At 41.2% G+C, this 25,718-nt stretch overlaps 1 protein-coding gene across 2 annotated transcripts; it reads left to right on the forward strand.

Annotated features, from left to right (window-relative positions):
• The first annotated feature begins 2,106 nt into the window (after nucleotides 1-2,106).
• ZBTB34 (zinc finger and BTB domain containing 34) lies at nucleotides 2,107-24,424 on the forward strand. Of its 2 annotated transcripts, none has more exons than XM_024201189.2 (2): nucleotides 2,107-2,140; nucleotides 20,467-24,424. In XM_024201189.2, the coding sequence occupies exon 2, from the start codon at nucleotides 20,489-20,491 to the stop codon at nucleotides 21,986-21,988; it is 1,500 nt and encodes a 499-aa protein (XP_024056957.1). In that variant the 5' UTR covers nucleotides 2,107-2,140; nucleotides 20,467-20,488; the 3' UTR covers nucleotides 21,989-24,424. The 2 variants fall into 2 exon arrangements, with proteins under 2 accessions (XP_024056957.1, XP_024056958.1); XM_024201190.2 differs by lacking the exon at nucleotides 2,107-2,140 and adding an exon at nucleotides 14,137-14,302.
• The last annotated feature ends 1,294 nt before the right edge of the window (nucleotides 24,425-25,718 follow it).

The raw sequence follows: 25,718 nt of genomic DNA on the forward strand, positions 1-25,718 counted from the left end.
CCCTGCAGTTCTGCCTAACCGTCCCTGCGTGTGGAACTGGAAGCATTTCAGAGAATGCTACCATGGAGGTCCTGGACTTCAATCTCTTACCTACCAGCCTAAATTTGGCCTCCAGGACCTCTCTCCTATCCTTCCCTATGTCATTGGTATCTACATGTACCACAACCACTGTCTCCTCCCCAGCACTACAGAGAAGTCTATCTAGATGTCTTGAGAGATCCGCAACCTTTGCACTAGGCAAGCAGCTCACCATGCAGCTCTCCTGGTCATCGCTAACCCAGGTATCTATGTTTCTGATGATCGAATCCCCCATAACTATTACCTGTCTCTTCCTAATAACTGGAGTTCCCTCCCCCAGAGAGGTATCCTCAGTGCAAGAGGATATCACATCATCATCTAGGAGGAGCATCCCAACTATGGGATTGTTTCCCTCTGCTCCAGTTGGATGTTCTCCTTCCCTGAGACTTTCATCCTCCTTACCAGCACAGAGGCTGTCAGACCAGGGGTGGAACCGTTCTACTGGGTCTCTGAAAGTCTCATCTATGTACCTCTCTGTCTACCTTAGCTTCTCCAGTTCAGCCACTCTGGTCTCCAAAGCCTATACACGGTCTCTGAGGGCCAGGAACTCCTTGCACCGAATGCACACATACACCATCTGCCCATAGGGCAGGTAATCATACATGCTGCATTGGGTGCAATAAACTGGATAGTCCCCACTCTGTTGTTATTTCCAACAATAATAATTCTAAATGTCTCATATTTGTCTCTGTTCCACCTTTGAGCCTGGGCAGGCATGTTAGTAGAGGACATGTACTTCTACTGTGTATACTTTTCTATCCACCCCGCTATTGCATGAATCATGAGGAATAAAAAGGAAAAAAAAAGGGGGGCAGCCCGCATTGATTTGTTGTACTTCACACAACTTTCTCAAATGATCAGGATGGGTGAAAGCCTTTCCTTCCCTACATGATGCTCAGACTAACTGTGAGCTGAGGTTTAAATGGAGGAGATTGCTGACCCTTAACTCAGGTGAGAGAGATCACAAAAAGTGGGACCCAACCAGAATTAAAAGAAGCTGGGAATAGCATTGTGCTCATTTTATTTTTAAGGGGAATAGGCTCTTCGAAAGTGAACTTAATTAATACACATGCACATTAGCTCTCCTGCCAAAGGCCTTAAAATGTGACCTCTAACTGAAAATTAGTTTGGGCTCTCTCTGGAGTTGACCACCACTGCCTCAAGTGTCAGCCAGAGGAAACTGTTCAAAACAACCTGTAAGGTTCAATATAGCTCCCACCTGAGTTGGTCAGTGCACTAAACCAGGGAAGGAAGCCACTTTATGACATAGTTTTAGTTGGGGCTTGGGTGGCTGCAAATGCACTCTAATTAAGGGAACTTTTGTACAGGCACTTCAGTCTTCTGCTATGGCTGCCAGGATGTCCCATGAAGTACTAACACTGCTGAAGTCCTCTTTACTACAGCATGTGCAACACACAGTGGAGGTATGCAGGACGCGCCACCACATTCTGAAATGAACAGCGGGCATGGAATATTTCGATTTCTTTACGTGTGCTGAGTCCGTCCCAGCCCATGGGCTGCGTTAAGCATCTCCTGGGGGAGGAGAATGTGTTACCGAAGCAAAAACCTCCGCAGGGACCAGAGCCCTGCGCTCTCACCCCCGCAGAGCATCCGAGTGTTCACTGCAGACCCGAAGGCTACACGGCCAGTGATTTTATCCGGACATCAAACGTGTCTGTGCCGGCGGGCAGGCTGCCCGGCACAGACCCGAGGCTCGCCCCGCTGGCCCACGGCAGCCCCTCCACGGCTCCCCTGCGGCTGGGCGTTGGCCTAGCTGGGGAACCGCTGTGCCAGCTGCCGGGCGTGTGCAGGGAGATGGGCTCGGGCGCGGGAGGGGGAGGGGGCGGGCCGACGTGTCGGGACTCAGTCCGTTTCGAAGGGCCCCGCCCTTCGGACAGGGGAACCACCAGGCCCTCACCCACCTCGGTCTGCGGGTGACCCGGAAGTGCCGCTCAGGAATCACTTCCGGGTGCAATTAGCTGTGGGAGCGGGCGGGAAGCGGCGGTGAGAGGGCGCGGGCCGGGCCGGGCACCCGCCATGTGAGAGACCCCGACACCCCCAGGTGAGGAGCCGCTCGCGGCGGGCGCGCAAGGGGCTGGGGCCCGAGGGCCTTGGGGCAGGCCGCGTTCCCTCTCCCCCCTGGAGCAGCAGCCCCCGCGGCGGGAGCCCAGGCCTCCCCAGGCGGGCAGGGGTCCCTGTGCAGCTCCTCCCCGGGGCAGGGCGAGGATGGGCGCTGCGTGTTCTCCCTCCGCTGCCCCTCGCCTGCGGCCCGCCGCCCCGGGCTGCTTCGGACGAGGCGGATGGGCAGCATTGCAGGCTCTGGCTTCACGGTCCCGGCCCTCGGGTGGGCTCGCTGGCTGCTTTGCCCCATTCCCCTTCACCTTCCTTGACACTAATCCTTCTGCTTGCCGGGGAGGGGAGTCCGAGCTTCCAGAAATGCAAGGTGGAAACTCCTGGGCACAGGCAGCTCCGTGAGCACGAAATCTGAAAACTCGATTAGTAACTGTCCAATTAATTGTGCTCCCAGGGAGAGTTCTGGTGTCCTGAATGCACGCTCTCTCCTTGCATGAGCCCGCTCAGCATAGTCCAGCATCTACTTTAAATTTATGATTTAGTTTAATTTTGGCCTGAAAATTCGGAGGCGGTGGGTTATAAATATTGAAGCTTTCTGTAAAGCTAATATTTTCATATAGTGCCCTCTGGCTACAATGAGAATTTTTTATACTGGCTGGTATAGAACTTCTTATGCTTAAGGGTAGACAGACACACGGACTAAACGTTTCTTCTGAAGAGTTTAAAACTATAGTTAATTTTAGTCTGGATAGACCCTTTTGTTTTTCCCTCTGGGGAAAAAAATGTCTAAAGCCGTTTTAAAAACCTTCCATTATGCATACATTAGTTTATTGCAGGAACATAGAGAAAAATAAGCTTGCTGAGTTTGTATTTATTTTTAAAGCCCCCTTTCTCCCTCTCCCCTCCGAACTTGGAGAGCAGTCTGTAATCAAATCAAAACTACTAGATTTTAAAGGTGAGGAAAGGAGGCCACGACTACTTAGTTAAAAATAGCTACAGTACAACCTATTGCAAAGTAGAGAGACATTGTGGCAGACATGGTTGTGGGTGAAAGTGTCAGGACTTGGGCAGCCATCTGAGATCAGAAAGAGTCCACAATTTGCCATCCCTTTCCCCCCTTAATGACAGCTGTAGAATGGCCAGTCTAAAGGTCTTATGGAGACTGTTGAATAATAACAATAAAAAAACATCAAATTAGAAGAAAGTGATGTAACAAGGGAGAGATGGAAGGTACTGATATGGAAAGTACAGATGGATGTCATGTTCTTTTAATGTACTATAGTGATGATTTTGTTATAAATACCTAAATAGATGGCTAACTTCAGTAATTTTCATTGCTTTAAAACACTGTTACAGCAAGAAAATAATGACTGATGTTGTGTAATTCTATAAAATGTAAAAAGTTATTAGCTGTACATGAGAAATTAGAAAACCAGCCAAACATGTCACTGACATTAATTACATATTCTTCATCTATCGTAATATCAAATATTAAACATAATTTATTTCACAGTTTAGCTTTGACAAAGTAAAGGATATGTATTTTCCAAAACAGATTGTGCTAACAGAATTGTCTCCCATGTTGCCAGTGGCTTGTTAAAACATCTGGTTTCTCAAATTTGGAACAAAGGTTGCTATAATTGTGATTTAGGAACCATTGAATACTTGACTATAAATGGTGAAAATGGAAATGTTGGTGTCTGCATAAGTGCTCAGATATGTGCACAAAATGAAGACTACACAGTTGATTACTTGTTAAATATCTTGCTGATTTCAAAGCACATTTATGGTTCCGATGTATATGTTGTACTTGTCTGGCACCTAACCTTTGTGTCCAGATCTTAGTTACTTCCAGCCTTTCACTGATATGATTATTGCTGTTATTGGAATTAGATGTGTACATATATCTGGGTTTACATGTAAACTGACTTTTTGAGCTAAAATCGGACTATCTGAAACTTGACTTGATCATGAAAAGTTTGTTGTCTTCTAGTCTTCGAATCGTTACCTGTTTATTTTCACTACAATCATTTTTATATGAGCCAGCAACGTACATAGCGGCAATAAGGAGGAAAGCAGTCCTCATGTGTTTGTTTCAGAAGTACTTTCTGTGTTGTAATATTGCTCAAAGAAGAAGTCTTAAAATTTTCTATATTTCTACTGTCCCAATTGTTATGTCTAGATGCCACACTGTTCTCGGTGCATTGCAAGGTATAGTGCATTTGTAATCTAATAATTTACTAGTTTAAAGCACTCGTCTTTAAAATTACACTATTAAAGGTTGACAGGGCTAACATTTTTAACTAACTGCTCAAATTACTAGCGCTGGTGGGAATTTTTTTCGACAAAACTCAGTTTTTCAAAAACTTTGCTGGAAAATGTTGATTTGTCAAACTGGAACTTTTCATGGAAGTTATTGATTTTGGTAAAACTTTCATTGGGAAGGTTTCTTAAGTCCAGCATAGAATTTCTGGTGTAAGAGGGAACTGCCCTAAAATTAGGGTGACCAGATAGCAAGTGTAAAAAATCAGGATGGGGGTGGGGTGTAATAGGTGCCTATATAAGAAAAAAAAACAACCCAAAATCGGGACTGTCCCTATAAAATCGGGACATCTGGTCACCCTCCCTAAAATAGCCAATAACCCAGTGATTAGGGCACTCACCTAGGATGTAGGAGAACCAGGTTCATGTCCCTGCTGTGCTTGATGATTTGGAACAGGAGCTTGAACCTAATCACTGGATTATAGTAACATAGTTAATTTATGCAAATTAGAACAGCTCCAATGTGAGAGAGCGAGAGAGAGCCCAAAAATGGCTATAGCCCTGTTGGGAGGGCACTCGCCTGGGATGTGAGACATCTAGGTTCAAATCCCTGTACTAAAAGGTTTTAACTGTGAAGAGAACATTGACCAGGGACATGCATCTGTGTGTCCAGGGTCTCACTGAGCTGTTGGCTATTAGGGGATGAGTCTCATGTTTTATCATGAAAATTTTTAAAAGGTCTTGGTTTCATCCCAATGTGGAATGGAAATAATGTAAAAGCTAAATCTGTTTTGCAAAATGGAATTCTTGTTTTTTGGCTAGCAATAATATGTAATTTTTATGGCTCCTCTGATAGAGGGCTTACCACTAAAGTGTTGGATCTGTTCTGAATGTGTGTGATGAGGACACATTCACATTGTGTGTCTCTCTCTACTATTTCCCTTTTTAGTTCCTATTGGGCAGAAGATTGAAATTAACAAGAATTTTTCTCTCTGAAATTTATAATCTTCAATACCCTGCCTGCGCACAAAAATGGAGGGACTGGATACTGCAGCATTTCCTACGCCTGGTATTCTGTCAGCTCCGTTTTCTCAGGAGTTGGGATTTGGAGTTTTTTTGGGGAATAGGGGAGAGGCATGATTTAAATTGTTGTCCAGTTATTTTTAATAGTCTTACAATTACAAAAGACGCTATGGTTCCATCTGTCCTAAACAAAAGTATGTTAATTTACTGATTCCAGGAGAGAACTTTCAAAACCACAACACGCACAAATTTTATTTCAAGTTGCCCTCTGTTACATGTACATCAAAAACCATGAAAGTGTAACTTTTGACCCCTGCCAAGTGGACTTTTAGTCACGGTGCCTTGTGTTGTGGGAAGCTTAAGGGGTAGGTATGTGTTATGTGACCTGTACACCTTTCTTAACAATTGAAAGAAAATATTTGGCATCTTTTGACTTCTGTATTTGGTTTTGGGACATGGGATTTTTTCCCCAATTATGTCAAGAAAGGATGCTTAATCAAATTTGTTATGAAATACACCACAAACTTCTATATTCCTCCAGTCTTAAGAGACTTTATATATTTCCTTCTTAATGTTGGCAGTGCAGTATTGTCATATTATTACAGGTGTAGTCCTTTTGAATGACATTAATCCAAGACCATTTCTGCCTATTTGTGTGGCTGATGAGATAGCAATTAAAGGTACTGTATCTCTTTAAAAAGTTCAGGGACTAGCCTGGAGTCATGACCAGTGTTCCCCCTGTCAGTATGTGGCATTCATGTATCCAAGGAGTGTGAGGAATTTTTATGTGCAGGGTGGCTCTTGGTTTGCCAGTATCTAACACGGTACAATATAAAGTGCTTTGATGTTACCTTAAATATGAAAGATACAGAGAAAAACTACATTCTGTGCTATAGAGAAAGTGTAAACAAAATGAAGCTTTAGTGCAACAGTAAAAAGTGCAGAATGTTACTGAACTAAATTGCAGCATTTTTCAGTAGCGTTGTGGTATCGTTCTGTACCAAGGGGCTAATTCCAGATCCCGTTGACTTTCTTAGTGATTCACAATAAATTGTTACTTGTACTGAGAATTCTATGTTTTTGTACTCTGTTTTTTGTAACCGTACTTTGCAACTTGCCAAGGCCCAAATAGGAGAGATTCAAAATGAAGGATACAAATAAATTCATGCAGAAATTGTTGTGGGATTTATTCCTTTAGGGTAAATTAACTATTTATTTAACTTTGGTTTAATGATTCTTTATTTCTGACATAAATAATTTAAAAAAATAAGTGATGGGACACTAGGTTTGTGCAGAATGAAAGTAACTCTGGGACAAAAATGAGTGATTTTTCCCTTGAAATGAGGAACAGTTACGAGGTGTGTCTGTACCAATAATATCCCGTACCAGGCGCTCTCTGAAGTAAAATGGATCCATTATTTTCTCTGCTAATGATGCCAAAGTTTAAAAAATAAACAAACAAAAAAACTACTCTATATTTAAGAGCCCATAATTGTCCCACAAGTGGTATGTATCCCCTTTAGATTATCAGTTTAAAAATTGACACTTGCACAGCTTTAACTTCCAGGATACAGATTTTATAATACAATGAACAACTGAAACACTTCCCGCGGCTCCCATTGGCTGGGAACGGCGAACCACGGCCACTGGGAGCTGCAAGCGGCCATACCTGTGGACGCTCAGGTAAACCAAGCATCTAGTGGCCCGCCAGGGGCTTACCCTGAACAAGTCATGAACCAAGTTTGGGAACCCCTAGTTTAAATCACCATATACCATATAATTCCTCAGTACAATTTTTTAAAAATTTCTCTGCCTTCTTATTGCCTTGTCTCCTGAAATCTTCTTTGGAAGTTCCAGTTGACAAAGTTTGACACACATTGATAAATATGAAGCGTAATAGGGAACTTTTGAGTAGAGAGGTGATCTGCTGCCAGGTTACCTGTTTTTGAATTTGGTCATTCAGACATTATGATTTCAGCAGGTGTTTGATTACCTCAGCACTCCTTTACCTTCACGTACAGCAATTCTTAAATATTAGTCCTCATTTGTGCAATGTACAGTAAAACTTTGCATATTATGCCAGACCTCTAGACAAATATAATCAATACACTAAGATTAATATTTTGTAGCAGTTTATCTGTTTCGGTAAGCTTAAAAAGGTGTTCTGAAGAAGTGTTCTTCCAATCATTCATCCTTTTCTTCTGTGGTTTACAAGGAAGGAATAGTATCGGTCTGGGGTGTAGCTGCAGTATATGAACTCCATAGAAGTATGTATGGGTGTGTGTTTGTGTTTATATATAGATACAGCTATCCCTTATAGAACTTGTTTTAAGTGCATAGGTCCAAAGTAGCCAAGACTTTATTCTGAACATTTATTAATTGTGTGAATCGTCTGGAAAAGTCCCTTTACACCTCTACCCAGATAGAACGCGACCCGATATAACACAAACTTCGATATAATGCGGTAAAGCAGTGCTCCGGGGAGGTGGGGCTGCGCACTCCGGCGGATCAAAGCAAGTTCGATATAACGCGGTAAGATTTTTTGGCTCCCGAGGACAGCGTTATATCGAGGTAGAGGTGTATTTAGTGAAATAGTTTTTGAAATATATATAATCAATATGTTCTACTTATTTCATTTGAATTATATAGAAATAAACTACAGTTTTTAGTGCTTTTTGAAAGACTAAAGACAAAAGATTTCCAGGAAAATGGCAGCTTAAACCTAGGAATGGCTGAAAAGTGGGCAATACTATATATTTGTAGTATACGTAATATAAAGTGAAGTGCTTTGTGGTTAAATACGACAATTGAAATTATTTTTGGCCTGCAAGAAGCTGTTTTCTCCAGGAAGATCAGTCCTTAATAAAATGCTATTTGTTTACTAATTGCAGAAGAGCCACTGGGCTAGAAAGGATACAGAGCTAGATGGACCATTGGTCTGACCAGTATGGCTTTCTTATGTTCTTACAAAACTGAGGGCCAGATTCATTGACACAGCAAAGACCCTTTGTGTCACACTGTTAGCAGATTCTCTCCATAAAGCCAGTGTATAAGGGTCTGGGAGGATCACCCCAGTGCAAGGTGGGGAATCCTTCAGTGGAATAGAGCTGGCATAGAGGCTCCTACACAATCCTGCTCTCCAGGACTGACATAAGAGATGTGACTGAAGAAAAGGGGGCCTAGTAGGGGGCCCTATACTGCACCAATTTCTGGCTGCAATTTCAACTGCTTTGCCCTTTTAGTAGCTTGCATAAATTAAATCAGCCTGTAGGCAGCTCTAACCTGGTGACTGCCCATAGCAACTGCAAGATTGGAGGAATGCAAAGGTGAGCTTTAAGCTAATTTTCTAGTCCAGCTGTAGTTGAGGATCTGGCTTTAAAACTTTCAGCACTGATCATAGAGCCCAAAGTGTCATCTTTCTAAATGAAAAACACTGAAAAGTCCTCATAAGTGATAGTAGTGGTGTATAAGATGTCAGATTGCATAAAAAAGTTCTTTCAGATTCCAACAAATTAGTGGAGTAAGCACTCAAATCTTTTAAAGTTAAGATGAGGTCTTCATGAATATCCATTACAGCATACTATTTTCTTTCAGCTTTCTCCTACACTTTGGCTACAGCATTCTGATTCTGATCAATCTCAGTGTTACGGGAGCATTTTTTTCTTCAAAACGAAGTATGAGGTTACAGTTGATGACAGTTCAGTCTAAATTTTGATTGGGACTGAGAGAAATACTTAGAAAAGTTATTTTTACACATTAGTTACAGCAGTAACCACATGTTACTTTAATGTTTTTGCCTATGGTTATATTAATGATGATGATCTTTAAAAATCAAATATGGCAAGGTTCCATATATTTAAATATGTGATTATAGCTTATATGATTCACAAACAGTTTTAAACAGACAGGTATGTATCAGCAAGTGAATGAAACTAAACAGGTGCAGACTTAAAAGCAGAAATTAAATATGAGCTTGGCAAGTGTGTGGCTCCATATAGTAGTTACACAATGCTTTCCTGCTATTACCATTATAGGCATGAAAATTAAATACCAAGTATATTACATCACCTTCTATTGATTTCACTATTTTAAATTGAAAAATGAGGTTTTTTTTTGGTAGACCTTGCTGTTTGTATGTTACTTTAAGAAACTACTCTTATCTGAAGTAATGTTAACCTTGTCCTAAGAAGTAGGGTCATGATAGATAACCAATGGAACATAAGCTCCTGGTGCACTCAAGATACTATGTTGGTGGATGGCATTATAGAACCATAAGGTTAGGCAGTGTGATGCATTGACTAAGAGGGCGAATGCGATCCTTGGATGTATAAGATGGGGAATAGCAAGTAGGAGTAAGGAAGTGGTGTCACCTCTGTTTATAGCATAAGTGAGACATTACTGGAACACTGTGTTCAGTTTTGGTGTCCATGCTTCAAAAACTATGTTAAAATTAGAAAGGTGTCAGAAAAGCTATAGAAGAATTATTCAAGGTCTGGAAAACATGCCTTATAGTGAAAGATTTAAGAAGCTTCATCTGTTAATCTTATTCTGGAGGTTAACTGGTGACTTGATCAGCCTGCAAGTACCTACATGGAGGAAAATATTTGATAGTAGATAGCTCTTTAACAAAAAGGCATAACAAAACCCAATGGTTGGAAGCTCAAGATAGACAAATTTAGACTAGAAATAGAGTGCACTTCTTTTCAGTGAGGGTAATTAACCATTGGAACAACTTACCTTGGTATATGGTGGAGTCTCCATCACTTGAGGCCTTTAAATCAAGGCTGAATGTCTTCAAAAGACATGCTGCAGCTCAACAAGGGATTATGGTCTTGATCTATAAATTACTGGTGAAGTGGTTCAATTTGTGTTATGCAGGCAATGGTCCCTTATGGCCTCAAAAATCTATGAATATTTTGTTTTAGTTCCTAGAACTACATGGCAGCGGCAATATGGCCAGGACGACACTCAAGTCTTGCCAGTATAGCAATGTCAGATAGTGGTGTATAGTGTCAAAAGCCCTAGTGTAGATGGCAGTCTACTGGCAAAAGAGTGTTTTTGCCGGTATAGCTTATTTTTTTCGAGGCCCTGGTATAAGTTGAGTCTGCACTAGGAGAGTTTGCCATCATAGGAATAACAGCAAATCTTTTCTAGTGAAGACCTGACCTACTCCTTGCATTGTATTATATATAATTGATACACAAGACTATACCTGAAATAGTTTTCTAAATGATTTAAAATGGATATTTCAGACTTCTCTCCTACATTTTGATAGCGTACATGTTTTTCTTAAATGTAGTAAGTTTGTATATATAGTAAATATTTCACCATCTAAGATTCAATATTATAGAAATTCAAAGATTTTAGCATTATCTGTCCCTATTGGAATATCTCCATTCATTGATTGGGATTCTTCTTTCCAGGAATTCCATCTCATTAGTACAGCTCTTTACTTTCCAATAAAGACCCAGCTTGCTGCAAAGTAGGATTGCATTAGTTAGTGTTTTCCATTAGAAGACAATAGAAATCAGAAAGTTTTAGGGTTGTGGAAAGCAAATGATAAAATTTAATCTTTACCGCTGCTCTGAAACTTTGCCACTGCTTTCTAATAAAGTCATTTTTTCTGACCCATTTTGTCAATTTGATTATGCAAAGTAGAAGCATTATCTTTGCTTATTTTTATAACTTTTTTTGGTTTGTGATTTAGTACGTACTGTAATTGGATGTTTTTCGCAGGGTAGATACACCCAGTCACGGGTTGTTGGATTATGGGGGAAACAAAATGGGGATTTAACAGCTCAAGTGGCTTACTATCTTGTGTCAGTATAGTGGTGCTGGCTGCCAGGGCAGCGGGATCCAGTGGCCAGAGTCTGTTTATTGTCTCATCTAGTTCAAGGCCATGTGGCCCAATGGCCAGAGTCAGTAGAGATGCCCTTCTACTCAGGGCAGCGTGGCCCAGTGGCCAGAGTCAATAAAGCTGTCCTTTGATAGTAAAGCCCGCCACTTCAGGGGGGTGACTGCACCCGGTGGTGGGTGCAGTTGTGGTAGAGGGATCCAGGCTACCCTTCTCCACCAGGCCCCAAGGAACTAGTAGTTTTGTGATCAGTCTCGGTCTCTTGTTGCTATCCTGATCCCTGGGTCACTTCCTGCCCTGATTTCTAGTAACAGCAATCTCATGCCTCAGCAGTCTTTTCTCCGACAAACTCGGCAGCCAGCTGGGTATCCACCTGGCAGCTTCCTGGTAGGAGCCTGCAACACACACCTGGTCTCCTCTGTGGTCAGCCCAGACTAACCTTAGCTATTCCCTTTTATACTCTGGTTCCAGTCTGAGCATGCCCAGCAGGGGCAAGAGGGCATGGCTTCTTCATGCCACAGAGTGTGATTAACCTCTGTGGAACCAGTGCAGGGTAGGTACGCCCCGTTCCAGATATGGTGATTGTACTCATTACAATTTTTAAGTCTTTTGTTAATTGAACATATTTTAAAAATTAGGCAGGAAACTTAATGGAGGAAGTTATATGTATTAGGGTTGTCAAGTGATTAAAAAGATTAATCGTGTGCTTAATCATGCTGTTAATAATAGAATTCTATTTATATACATATTTTTTGGTTTTCCACATTTTCAAATATATTGATTTCAATTACAACACAGAATAGAGTGTACAGTGCTCACTTTATATTTACTTTTTATTATAAATATTTCCACTGTAAAGATAAAATAGTATTTTTCAATTTGCTTAACACAAGTACTGTAGTGCAATCTCTTTATCATGAAAGTAGAACTTATAAATGTAGAATTGTGTACAAAAGATAACTGCATTCAAAAAATAAAACAATGTAAAACTTTAAAGCCTACAAGTCCACTTAGTCCTACCTCTTGTTCAGCCAATTGCTCAGACAAACAAGTTTGTTTTCATTTGCAGGAGATAACTCTGCCCTCTTCTTGTTTACAATGTCACCTGAAAGTGAGAACAGGCATTTCGGCGGCGACACCTATTGACATTGCGACTTGTCGGCGGCGTTTCGGCGGATGCTCGTCTGCCACCACGGTCCTCCGTGGCTCGTCGTCTGGCGCCTGCCAGACGAAAAAGGTTGGGGACCACTGCCCTAGAGTGATCTCTTTTGTTCCCCTCCCTCACAGGCATTTATGTTAAGGACCAGAATTAAAGTAAAATATTTAAGCTATTTTTTCAGTCTGTCTACAGACTCAGGAAGGTAGCAGTGTAGTAAGTGTATCAGTTTGTGCATGGGAAGTGATCTCAAAACAAAAGGGCTAAAAACTTCTTAAAAACAAAACCTTAAATTTTTCAGAAAACATTGGAATCAACACAGGGACCCTTTTCAGATTGGTTGTTTAATGATTGGAAGTATAGGCCAACAAAGAAAAACTGGAAATAAACAGGTAAAACGTTTCCCTTGTGCCAGTAGCTTAGTTCCTTCTGGCCTTAAAGTCTGGTAGTCTGATCTAGTCTGACCACCTACATAACACAGGTTATAGAATTTCAGCCAGTAGTTCCTGCATGAGGCTCATAACTTATGGTTGATCTTTCAGAAGGACATCCAATCTTTAAAATAAAGATTTCAAGTGATGGAAAATCCACCATCTCTGTTGGTAAATTGTTCCAAAGGGAAATTGTCCTCACTTCTTAAGAGTGGCAGGGGAGAACTGAATGTTGTGTTTCTAGTCAGAATTTGTCTAGCTTCAGCTCCCAGGCATTGGATAATGTTATGCTTTTCTCTACTAGATTGAAGAGCCCTGTACTATCCAAAATATTCTCCTCATCTAGGTACTTCTATACTGCAATCAAGTAATCTTTTAACCTTTCCTTTGTCCCATTTTCCCCCTTGTTTCCTGCTAGTAAATGGTGCTAGAATACCATGGTAAGTATATTAGAATTGTTAAATATGCCTTACATTATTAATAAACTTAGTTTCCTAAATCTATGTAGCAGGCCTTAGAGTGGCTGCTGGACAAATGGAGTAGGAAAATGTCTGACTATAATTCTGAAAAAAACATGCCATCAGGGGCTCGTTCACCTGCACATCTACCAATGTGATATATGCCATCATGTGCCAGCAATGCCCCTCTGCCATGTACATTGGCCAAACTGGACAGTCTCTACGCAAAAGAATAAATGGACACACATCTGACATCAGGAATCATAACATTCAAAAACCAGTAGAACACTTTAACCTGTCTGGTCACTCAATAACAGACCGGAGGGTGGCAATTTTGCAACAGAAAAGCTTCAAAAACAGTCTCCAAGGAGAAACTGCTGAACTTGAATTGATATGCAAACTAGATACAATCAACTTAGGCTTGAATAGAGACTGGGAATGGCAGAGCCATTACAAACATTGAATCTTTCTCGCACTTCTTATCAAACTGTCTGTACTATCTTGATCATCACTTCAAAAGTTTTTTCTCTTACTTAATTGGCCTCTCAGAGTTGGTAAGACAACTCCCACCTTTTCATGCTCTCTGTGTGTGTGTGTGTGTGTGTGTCCTCAACATATGTTCCATTCTGTGCATCGGAAGAAGTGGGCTGTAGCCCACGAAAGCTTATGCTCAAATAAATTTGTTAGTCTCTAAGGTGCCACAAGTACTCCTGTTCTTTTCGCGGATACAGACTAACATGGCTGCTACTCTGAAACCTATAATTCTGAAGTGATCTTAACCTCCAGCTAAGCAGGGGTTGGAGTCACTTTTAAAAGAGAGAGGAAAAACAATGAACTGCATTTTCTTTGAGTGATATTATATTTGATTTCAGATGTTGCTTGCCCTGCTATCTTGATGTAGAGAAGTGCTGCCACCTGTGAAGATGATTGTGTGTAGCAGTTGTGACAAAGTTCCTCCTTTATCTTGGTGGGTCCTGCGCTTATTGGCGGATTTTCTTGCCTCAGAGATTCACCATGTGGGTTGGGGAACAGCCCAGAGACCTTCCCCTCTGGAAGAACCCACAGTCCAGGTCAATTGGGAGGTTTGGGGGGAACCCGGGCCCGCCCTCTACTCCGGGTTCCAGCCCAGGGCCCTGTGGACTGCAGCTGTCTATAGTGCCTCCTGTAACAGCTGCATGACAGCTACAACTCCCTGGGCTACTTCCCCATGGCCTCCTCCAAACACCTTCCTTATTCTCACCACAGGACCTTCCTCCTGGTGTCTGATAACGCTTGTGCTCCTCAGTCCTCCAGCAGCACATCCTCTCAGCTCCTTGCGCCTCTTGCTCCCAGCTCCTCACACTCGCACCACAAACTGAAGTGAGCTCCTTTTTAAAACCCAGGTGCCCTGATTAGCCTGCCTTAATTGATTCTAGCAGCTTCTTTTTAATTGGCTCCAGGTGTCCCAATTAGCCAGCCTGCCTAAACTGGTTCTAGCAGGTTCCTGATTACTCTAGTGCAGCCCCTGCTCTGGTCACTCAGGGAACAGAAAACTACTCATCCAGTGACCAGTATATTTGCCGTCTACCAGACTCCTGTACCCCACTGGTCTGGGTCTGTCACACAGTGTAACAGTGTTGGGACTTACCACCGCAGCGCCTCCTACTGGTTGCCTCTGGGAATTAGCTCAGTCCAGTGGAGCGCACTCTCTCGGGGGTGTCCCGCCCGTTGTTTCTCGCCCTTGGTTGGCTTCTGAGCCCACGTCGCTCTCCAACTCGCGGCGTCCTCTTCCGGACCACTGCCCTCCGGCAGTGCCCCTCAGTCCATCCACACCTCCTTCCAGGGATTGGGTCTACATTCCAGCCACCATGTCCAACCACACCCTCTGAGTCTAATCCCTTCTTGTCAGGGAACTGGTGGGTCTATGATGGCCGCTCCCTACGGCCAATGGCTGGGTGTACTGCAAGGGGGAAAGGGGGAGGACCCAGGCCCGCCCACTACTCTGGGTCCCAACCCAGGGACCTCTAGTGGCAACCGTCCTGCCCTCCTTCTCTCCCTTCGTCTGTCTGTCCACATCCCTGGGCTGTTTCCCGTTCAGCCCCTCGCACCGGCTAGGCCCTTCCCCTCAGGGCCTGCAGCCTGGCAGACACCTGGCTGGAGTTCCTTTCGGCTTCCCCAGGCCTGCCCAGCACTGCGCTGTCCCAGGTACTAGTCTCCCAGCTCTGGAGACAAACCTTCCCCTCTCGAAGGCCTGGGACAGACTGACTGCTCCCTTCCTGGGCAGCCTTCTTATAGGGCTGAGCCTGGCCCTGATTGGCTGCCTCCAATCTGGGCCCTTATTGGCTCTCAATAAGCTCTTCTCCCATTGGCTCCCTGTCTGCGCAGGCCCACTGGCCTGCCGCAGCCCATACTCTCAGGGAGTGGGGTAGTCTGCCCCACTACAAGCAGGGTTAAGTGGGGGATGGCACCTAGACACAGCAGAGAAATCTTGTGTTGCTTCTAGCAGGTTTCACTTTGCTGTCTACTTCTGGTGGATGTTAAGTTTTTTTAGGAGAGTTCATTAGCTGTTGTGTAATTTAAATTAGATTCCATATCTTTCATATCTCTCATCACAGCACATAACTTAAGATATAAACAGAAGGAAAATCCAGTGGTAAATTAAAGTATCTTGATTGATGTGTCTTCTATGTGAAGCCAATAAGTAGTACTGACCTTGGGATTCTGGTTTCTCCTGCTAGAGAAACCAGGTGCAATGGATGTGTAATGTATTTGGACTTCATAAGGAAAAGAGAAGAAATAACTAAAGCAATTTGAATGCTGTGGTCATCTGATCAATGACAGTATTGGAATTGGAAAGTGGTGTGTGCTGTGGAAGCTGTTGAAGGGAGGGGATCACTGGTTAACTAAGTGTTTCTCCTTTTGTGGTTTTATTTTTTTTTCTCAGTAATATCTCTGTAGCGAAAAATTGCAGAAATGCCTTTCTGTTTAGTTTTTGTACTTTGAAACTTTTTTTTTCTATGGAGCCTCTTCGAACAACACTTCCAGACACATGTTAAAAAGTTGAGAATGTTGGGGGGGAGTTTTTTGACTTTCTAGATAGTGTTGCTCCTTTGCACTATTGTTGCTACTCAAGATGTACAAATGGGATTAGAAGAGAACAATTAATATCCCAATAAAATCTGAAATGTCTAGACAAAATATGAAAAACAGATATGCTGAAATAAAGGGAAGCAAGAAAATAATAATTTCAAATGCATATGTATAACCTGCAAATAGTAATAGGGGACAGGCTGAAAACCACAAAAGGAAGGAAGTTCAAAGATTGTTGAAAGTCGATCCTTAACACTTTTTTTTTTTTTTTTGCGTTGAGTATTGCGGCACACATGGTATGTGAGTTTAGCAGTGGCTGAACACCTCTGATGCCCAGGATAAGAAGTGCAGATTAAGAATGGAAGTGTCACCTTCATTTGGAATTTCCTTGCTTTTGCGATTCTAATTCCAGACCTTAATATTTTCAGTATAAATTTTGTAAGTTATTTCTGAGGAGCTGAAATATTGGGAAAGTGGAAACGGGGGAAGAGAAGTGTCAAGTATATGCTGCTAGTCTCCTTTGTATCAGATATGTTGTCTATGGACCCATTAAGAAATAGCTAGTGCAGTAACCTATATGTATAGTAGACACCTGGATTCTCTTGATAGTGAAAAGGTCATGCATTTAGAGATTAATAACAAGAATTTTTGTTATAAACTGAGGACGCATCAGTTGGAAGTAACAGAGGAGGAGAAGGACCTCGGAGTATTGGTTGATCACAGGAAGACTATGAGCCGCCAATGTGATATGGCCGTGAAAAAAGCTAATGCGGTCTTGGGATGCATCAGGCGAAGTATTTCCAGTAGCGATAAGGAGGTGTTAGTACCGTTATACAAGACACTGGTGAGACCTCATCTGGAATATTGTGTGCAGTTCTGGTCTCCCATGTTTAAGAAGGATGAATTCAAACTGGAACAGGTACAGAGAAGGGCTACTAGGATGATCCGAGGAATGGAAAACCTGTCTTATGAAAGGAGACCGAAAGAGCTTGACTTGTTTAGCCTAACCAAAAGAAGGCTGAGGGGAGATATGATTGCTCTCTATAAATATATCAGAGGGATTAATTCTTCTCCCTCCCTGATATTTTTTAAGCTCAGTACCAGTGTGGACACAAGAACAAATGGATATAAACTGGCTATCAGGAAGTTTAGACTTGAAATTAGACCAAGGTTTCTAACCATCAGAGGAGAGAAGTTCTGGAACAGCCTTCCAAGGGGAGCAGTGGGGGCAAAAGACATATCTGGCTTCAAGACTGAGCTTGATAAATTTATGGAGGGGATGGTATGATGGGATAGCCTAATTTTGGCAATTAATTGGTCTTGGAGTATTAGCAGTAAATATGCCCAATGGCCTGTGATGGGATGTTAGATGGGGTCGGATTTGAGTTATTACAGAGAATTCTTTCCTGGGTGTCTGGCTGGTGAGTCTTGCCCACATGCTCAGGGTTTAGCTGATCGCCATATTTGGGGTCGGGAAGGAATTTTCCTCGAGGGCAGATTGGCAGAGGCCCTGGGGGTTTTCGCCTGCCTCTGCAGCATGGGGCATGGGTCACTTGCTGGAGGATTCTCTCCACCTTGAAGTCTTTAAACCACAAGTTGAGGACTTCAATAGCTCAGACACAGGTCAGAGGGTTGTTACAGGAGTGGGTGGGCGAGATTCTGTGGCCTGCGTTGTGCAGGAGGTCAGACTAGAAGAACATAATGGTCCCTTCTGACTTTAAAGTCTGTGAGTCTATAAAACCGTATACCACCCTTCTAGGTGATTTTTTTTAGGGATTAATTTTCTGTCACCACTGGAAATAATGCTACAAGACTTACCTCACCAGCACACTGCAATAACATAACCTTCTATTCTATTAAATGTGTTTAGACACATTCTCACTATGAATCTCTTTGGCTGTATATTAGTGCATATTCTTGTTCATGGTCACCCTTTAGCATCTGGTTACATTGTGCAAACCTATTTCTCGTGCCATACTGATCGAGCAATATTTGCTCAGTTAAAACTCCCATTGAAAACAATAGAAGTTTTGCCTGAATAAGATCTACAGGAGTTGGGTCAACTAATTCAAAGTGGATTATTGCCATTTCTTTTTTTATTTTTTATTTTCAGTATGTTGCAAACTGCAGTATGGAAGTGACAGATCCCTTTTATCCATGAACATTTTGCTCACTGTTTGCCACCGTGGTGGCTGGCTCCAATAGAAATTGAAGACCTCATGCTGCTCCCACAAAGTTGGTGACAGAACTCCCCCTGATGTCAGTGGGAGCAAGGTGGGGCCTTGATGAAATTCTAGGATTTTAGATCTAGCTCTGAATTAATTGATACTTTTCTATTAACTTTCACTGATAAGAGAAAAAGTTTAGTTTATCCCTTCTGTGAAATTGCATCCTTATTTTGTACTATACTAGTACATTTTACACTAGTATCTATGTATGGAGAAGCCATTTCTGAATCTTTGTCCCAGTAGGTAACACTAGTACAAAAGAAAAGGTTCTATATGTTTTCTGTATATATTGTTTAACCATGGTGTTGGTTTTTAAATAAAAATTCTACTTTCTTTAAAAAAAAAACAACACAACAACAACAAAAAAAACAATGCATATCTGCGTATTGGTGATGGATACTAAAAATTCTTCTGTATAGTAAGTTCTGATCACAAGAAGTAAACAATTTGTAAGCTTGTGGTTTTCTTTAACAAACTCTAGAAGACTGTGTTGCAGTTTATGAAATAAGTGTTTCAGAAAAATTACTTTTAGATGGCTGAATCATGGGTGGGCATAGTGGCAAGCAGCAGCAGCACACAGTGCTGCAACAATATCTGCTGGGAGTCTGAATGGTCTCCTGTTCTATGGTCCAGCACGCACTTGAGAGGTTATGACTCCTGCTGGCACCTTAATATTAATCAGGTTCCTTAATCTTGTTCTGCCATTCCTGCCAGATACTGATGTTATAACAGAGATGCCGTTTGGGTAGGGCAGGGTGGGCAGTGTCATCCCCCCCACCCATGCTTCATACCCTGTGTGAGCAGCTCAGGCTCCAGGCCCAGACTCTGTCTGTACTCCCTGAAATTCTCCATGGCAAGAGCCCTGCGGGCAACCTGGAGTCTCCATTTCCTAACCTACCTGGCATAGCCCCAGGGACCTGCCTGTCTGACTGCAGCTCTGTTCTAACCTCATCCATTGCCACACTCCTTTGCCACTGATTGGCACCAGTGCTCAGGGATGGCAGTTGTGATTGGCAAAGGGGCTGGAAGTGTTGATTGCTAGAGAAGTGATGAAGCAGGAGATTTGTCATGGCTCTTCTGTCTCATGTGAGGAGCAGAAAACGCACAGCTCATTGGATGTAGGTGGGACTCCAATGTCAGGTGTCTGATGGTATATAGGTGGGACTTGCTGTCATGGGATACTGTGGTTGTGAGGAGCCCAATCTCCTCCATAAGCAAAGTGAACACCCTCTCTTCCCCCCCCCCCCCCCCCCCCCCCGGCTTACAGAGCATGACTGGTACCAGCTCCTCCTGTGCCAAATTGCCCTGTCTCCACCTCTAGCCCAGCCTGTGGATTGGGGGGCTGCCAACTTGTGCTTCAGAATCTGTTTTTCCTAGGATGAATAGAGTGAGGTATCTCCCCTTGAAGCTGTGATTGCGACTGACTGATTATGGATTTTGACATTTATCCTTCAAAAATTTGGAGAGCTTCCAGGGCCATTAGAAGTTGCCCTTTCCACCCCAATTTAAATGTGAAATTGCATACCTGTGTTATAAAGCTACTTTTAGATTGGATGTGGACACTCATGAAGAACCATTGATGTGTCCTCTTATATGAGAGCCACTGAATTGTAGATAGTGGAGACAATTATTCAGTGGACAAAGATGTAAATAGGAGACAAACTGCTTGTAAAAAATATTCCTGGCCTTAAGATGTACCTTAGACCTTTTATTTTAACTTGAATTAATTTGTCATTACACACAGCATACACTTTAACCATGTGTTTGCACTTATCTTTGAAATGTAAAATGTGTATAAATCTGGAGTTATATATCTTTTTGTTTTCTTTCACAGATTACGTTCTACATCAGTAGAAATGGACAGCAGCAGTTTCATTCAGTTTGATGTGCCTGAGTACAGCAACACTGTTCTGAGCCAATTAAATGAGCTTCGTCTGCAAGGGAAGCTATGTGACATAATTGTGCATATTCAGGGTCAGCCATTTAGAGCCCATAAAGCTGTTCTAGCTGCCAGTTCTCCATATTTCCGTGATCATTCAGCATTAAGCACCATGAGTGGCTTATCAATATCCGTTATTAAAAACCCTAATGTCTTTGAACAGTTACTTTCATTTTGTTACACTGGAAGGATGTCCTTGCAGCTGAAGGATGTTGTTAGTTTTCTAACTGCAGCTAGCTTTCTACAGATGCAGTGCGTCATTGACAAGTGCACACAGATATTGGAGAGTATCCATTCAAAGATCAGTGTTGATGATGTTGACTCTGTCACCGTTGGTGCTGAAGAGACTCAAGAAAGCCACAATGGAGTAAAAGATAGCAGCTACTTTGCCAATCCTGTCGAAATATCTCCTCCTTATTGCTCTCAGGTGCCACAACCAACAGCGGGTAGTGATCTAAGGATGGAAACTACTACAGGGAAAACTTTACGCAGTCGTCTGCACGAAGAAGGGCACTCAGATCGAGGAAGCAGTGGAAGTGTCTCTGAATATGAAATCCAGATTGAAGGTGATCCTGAGCAAGGGGACCTGATAGTAAGGGAGAGCCAGATTGCAGAGGTGAAGGTTAAAATGGAAAAATCTGACCGGCCAAGTTGTTCTGATAGCTCCTCACTTGGTGATGATGGATACCATACTGAAATGGTTGATGGAGAGCAAGTGGTTGCAGTAAATGTAGGCTCCTATGGATCTGTATTACAACATGTTTATTCATTTTCCCATGCCTCATCCCAGGCTACTAGCATGTCTGAAACCTTTGGAAGCCTGAGCAATTCAAGTCCTTCAAGGTCCATGCTTAGTTGTTTCAGAGGAGGTCGTGCACGCCAAAAACGGGTATCCGCTGGTCACTTACATAGTGATGTTCAGGGCTTAATGCAAGGGGCTGATGGTGAAACCATAGTGAGTAACCCAGGATATGAAAGCAGTCCACGGGAAAGAAATGCAAGAGGTCATTGGTATCCATACAATGAGAGGTTAATTTGTATTTACTGTGGAAAGTCTTTCAACCAGAAAGGGAGCCTTGATCGACACATGCGATTACACATGGGAATTACCCCTTTTGTGTGCAAGTTTTGTGGGAAGAAATACACACGCAAGGACCAACTTGAGTATCATATTCGTGGCCACACGGATGATAAACCCTTCCGCTGTGAGATCTGTGGGAAATGTTTTCCTTTCCAAGGGACGCTAAATCAGCATTTAAGAAAAAATCACCCTGGGGTAGCAGAAGTAAGAAACAGGATAGAATCTCCAGAAAGAACAGAAGCATTTCTTGAACAGAAAATAGATAATGACACTTCAGCCTCTGAAGCTGTGGATTCTAGTATGGAAATTCACACAATGTCTAACACACCTGATTAAAATACTAAGTTCTAAGTTCCACCCTAACAAAGCACATTAATCAATGCATTTTTAAAATTTTTGCTTCTTTAATAGTCTTCAGTACAGGTATATCAGTCTTTTAATTTTCTTGACCTTTTGGAAATCTGGTCAAAACGGTTTCTGAAGGAAGCTATATGATTGTCCATTGTTTCAAAGGAAGCTGGGTATTTTTCACTCTTGAAGATGCTTTAAAGTATAAAGGATATAGTATTCTGGGTGTCCAGAGGCCGAAGTAGGCTAAAATTGTTCTTTACTGGCTGATCTGGCAAGACACAAATTCCATCAGGGAAGGATATTAAAATAAGACTAGAAGCCCTGATGGATACACTAAGAGGGTATATTCTCCGTCATTGTGCTTCCTAACTTCCATTCCCAATAATGGGGGTTATGCAGCACTATGGGGAAAGACTGTTTTCTCATGAGTCCCCTCCAGGTGTCAATGAAACGTCTTTAGTTTTTGAAATAGCTATTTTTTGGTAGCTTGCAATTTTATATATAACTATATAACAAACTTATCTAAATAACAAACACTTTCACTTTTCCTATTCTGGTTGGGATGAATGTAAGAGTATGTCAAAGTTAATATAATGTACAAGGCTTTCTACTCTTAAGTCTCATCTCTACCTAGGACTTTGCTGGGATATTTTTTTCTTTTTTTAGAAGAAAGTTACTTGGTTTTCATTTTATTAAAATATTACTTTGTGTCCAAAAGTGAGCAAAGTGAATAACCTTGTTTAAGTATCCTTGCTTTATAGCAGATATGTAAACCAAATGCCATAAATCTATTAAATTATGGTTGAATTGTTTGGGTTTTTGTTAGTTGTCTAGAGTACAAGCTGGACAACCTGTGGTGCTGACCTTTTTTATAGAGCTTGTATTGTTATACTAGCAAACCCAAGAGTAGCATTGTGGTTTTAAATGTGTTTTTACTCGCTTCAGAATCTACCTTCATTTCGTACTGTAGAAACATACCAGGTAACTAAATCTAACTTAATTGTTCTAAATGGTTGGCTAATACTAGCCGGAAAGGGATGTTGTAGTTTAAACTACAGTACTTCCAAGCAGTATTTTATCTTTTCCCAGAGAGCTGTTTCAGGTGCATAGTAACTTCCTACTTACTGTTCCAAGTGACCTCTCAGTACTTGGAATTTGTAACTTTTTTTTGTTGTAAAAATACTATATGGGAATTGCAAGCAATATGTCTGTTATTATATATGTGAGTATTACAGAGTCACTATGGCTTCCCCATTATTTCAATGGTTAATGTTTTCTTCATAAAGAGACCACCAATAACAAAAACTTTAAAAATACTCTAAATTGTTTTGTATTACCAAATGTGGTTTTGTTTTTTGGTTCTTATGTGGTGCTATCTTTACCTTTTATCAACTTAGGTCAGTATAGTATAGTAAATGTGAAACCTAATGGTAACAGTGAAACAAAAGCAAAATCTGTTCAATGAGATGATAGCTTTGAAAGAGACCTCAAAAGCATGGCTGGCAAACATTACTGTATGAAATTCTACTTGATCGGCAGAATTAAGGAAGTACAGTTCTGTTAATCATGTTTTTAAAAATACAAAAGAATGAAGCTTTATGTAGATTTGGGCCTATATTTTTTATTGAGATTCATTTCACAATGATTGCTAATGTTCTTGTGATTATGCTATTAAACTTTTAAAATAAATGCTCATTTTTAGGTTACAGGAAAGCAAAAAAGGTAAGTTTGCTGGCTTGTAATGCTTTTTGGGTTCCTATAACTCAAATAACTTTGTGTGGGATTTTTAAATACTTTTCAGACCCTTAGTCCACGAGTCTGAGGTATATTTGTGCAGTAACTTTTAAAATACACTATCTCTTAATATTGTGTCAGTACGCAATAAGGATTAATGTTACTAAATACAGACGTACACTATAAACCCCAGCTGCTCCGTAGGAGCAGTTTTATTTAAATTGGGTACATAATCTGCCTTTTCCTCCTAAAACTGCCTAAATAAGGGATTTGTTCCTCCCTGAAGCAACAGAAGAACTCCTGTTTCCATTAATGGAAACAGTTGTGTGCATCAAGGAGAGGCTAGATCGCTACATGTTTACCATTTAAACACGTGTTGGTGTTTCAGTTAAATGTTTTTTTTTACATAAATGTTTTTTTAAGTAAATGCAAACAATTGTGTTTTGGTAAAATTAAGTTTGAGACACACAGAAAAGCCAAGAAATGTAGAGTTAAGCTTGACCCTTTATCTTAAACTTGTATTGTGGTGCCTTTGGGTTGGCTTATTTCCATAGTAGTGTGAGTTGAGGGGAGTAGGGAAAGGGCTGTTAACTTTGTATTTCTTGACCTTTGTCAGTGTGTCACAGTCTTAGCATTATTTAAATATAGTTCTTTGTATCTGTACATTTATTAAACTGGTTTGATTTTACCAAAGAGTGACTTATCCAAAATTGTCTCTGACAAAAATATACATCACTTTGATTGTACAGGTTCAGGTTCAAAACATTGTAATGGGACTGTTAAGGGGCAGGAAATCATCACTTTTTCTACAATATCATGATTCAACAGTTTGCAAGTTTCACTTGCTCCTATTCATTTTGGCATAACATTTACCCTTTCCACTGCTAGCAGTGTTAAGAATTATCAAGCCATAACACAGTACTGTAAGGTTCAGCAGTGCTTCAAAGGATGCATACATGTAGGCAAGCATAGAGCATCTTTGAATATTACATTTAAATTTATAAAGTGTGTGAATCTGGTAGAAAATGAACTTCAGATCTGGCAGCAGCAATTAAATTGTGCCTTGTCACATGATGGTTTGCCAGGATTAACATTACCATGAAACATAAAACATTATCCACTTGAAGTTCATTTCACAAGTTCACCAAGACAAAGTATCTTGTGTAGTTATTTTAAGCAGACTTTGAAAGTACTGTACAGTACCTATTTCTGTACAGTTTTAAGTGAGTGCAGAACTTACACATTTCATTTACAATAAATGCAGAAGTCAAAAAAATAAGTGATGTGAAGAAATATTTGGCAGTAAAATACATCATGAAACCATATAAGGCTGGTTCATAATTGAGTCTCTTCTTGATCTACCTTTTGAATTACATAGACAAATGTGAAAACAGTGACAGTGTCCTTTCCTCTAGATGTTTAACCTATTATTACAAACTGTGAAAACAAAGAATTTTATACTTTTGCTAATGATTGTGGTTTGTTTCAAACAGTTATTTTAGTTTTCCTAATCAGTTATCTTCCATATAATTTCTATTAAAGTTGTAAATACATTTAGAAAATAGGTTTGTAAATACCTTAGTGTCTCAGTTCAGCTGTAGTCAACAGAGCCTCGTGAATGGTTCTGCATTTTATTGTGACATTTAATAGCATAAAGGATACTGTCTGTTCACTGTTCAGCAGAATATACTGTAGGCCTAAATTTATAGTTTTTTAATATTATAATCTTCCCAAGCATGAGGAATTGTTTTATGCTGAAGCCTTCAGTTTATTTCTAGCCAAAACAGTAAGGCCTGTTATAACTTTTCTTTAGGTTGAAGTATGGGAAGAATAGCAGGAATACAACCAGGGGCTGGGAAAAGATTGAGCTTGAATGAGCTTTACCATTTTTAAAGTATCTTATTTGAATCTTTTACTTTAGTTTACTGTGATTGTTTTTATTGTCAATTTCTGAAAGGGTTTCACATGAAACCACTGAAAG

This window comes from Terrapene carolina, unplaced genomic scaffold (genome assembly GCF_002925995.2).
Source record: "Terrapene carolina triunguis isolate 2854851 unplaced genomic scaffold, T_m_triunguis-2.0 Scaffold238, whole genome shotgun sequence".
NCBI lineage: Eukaryota > Metazoa > Chordata > Testudines > Emydidae > Terrapene > Terrapene triunguis.

Bases quoted from the DNA above. Each gene is read 5' to 3' on its own strand.
- ZBTB34 (XM_024201189.2), top strand. From the start codon at position 20,489: ATGGACAGCAGCAGTTTCATTCAGTTTGATGTGCCTGAGTACAGCAAC.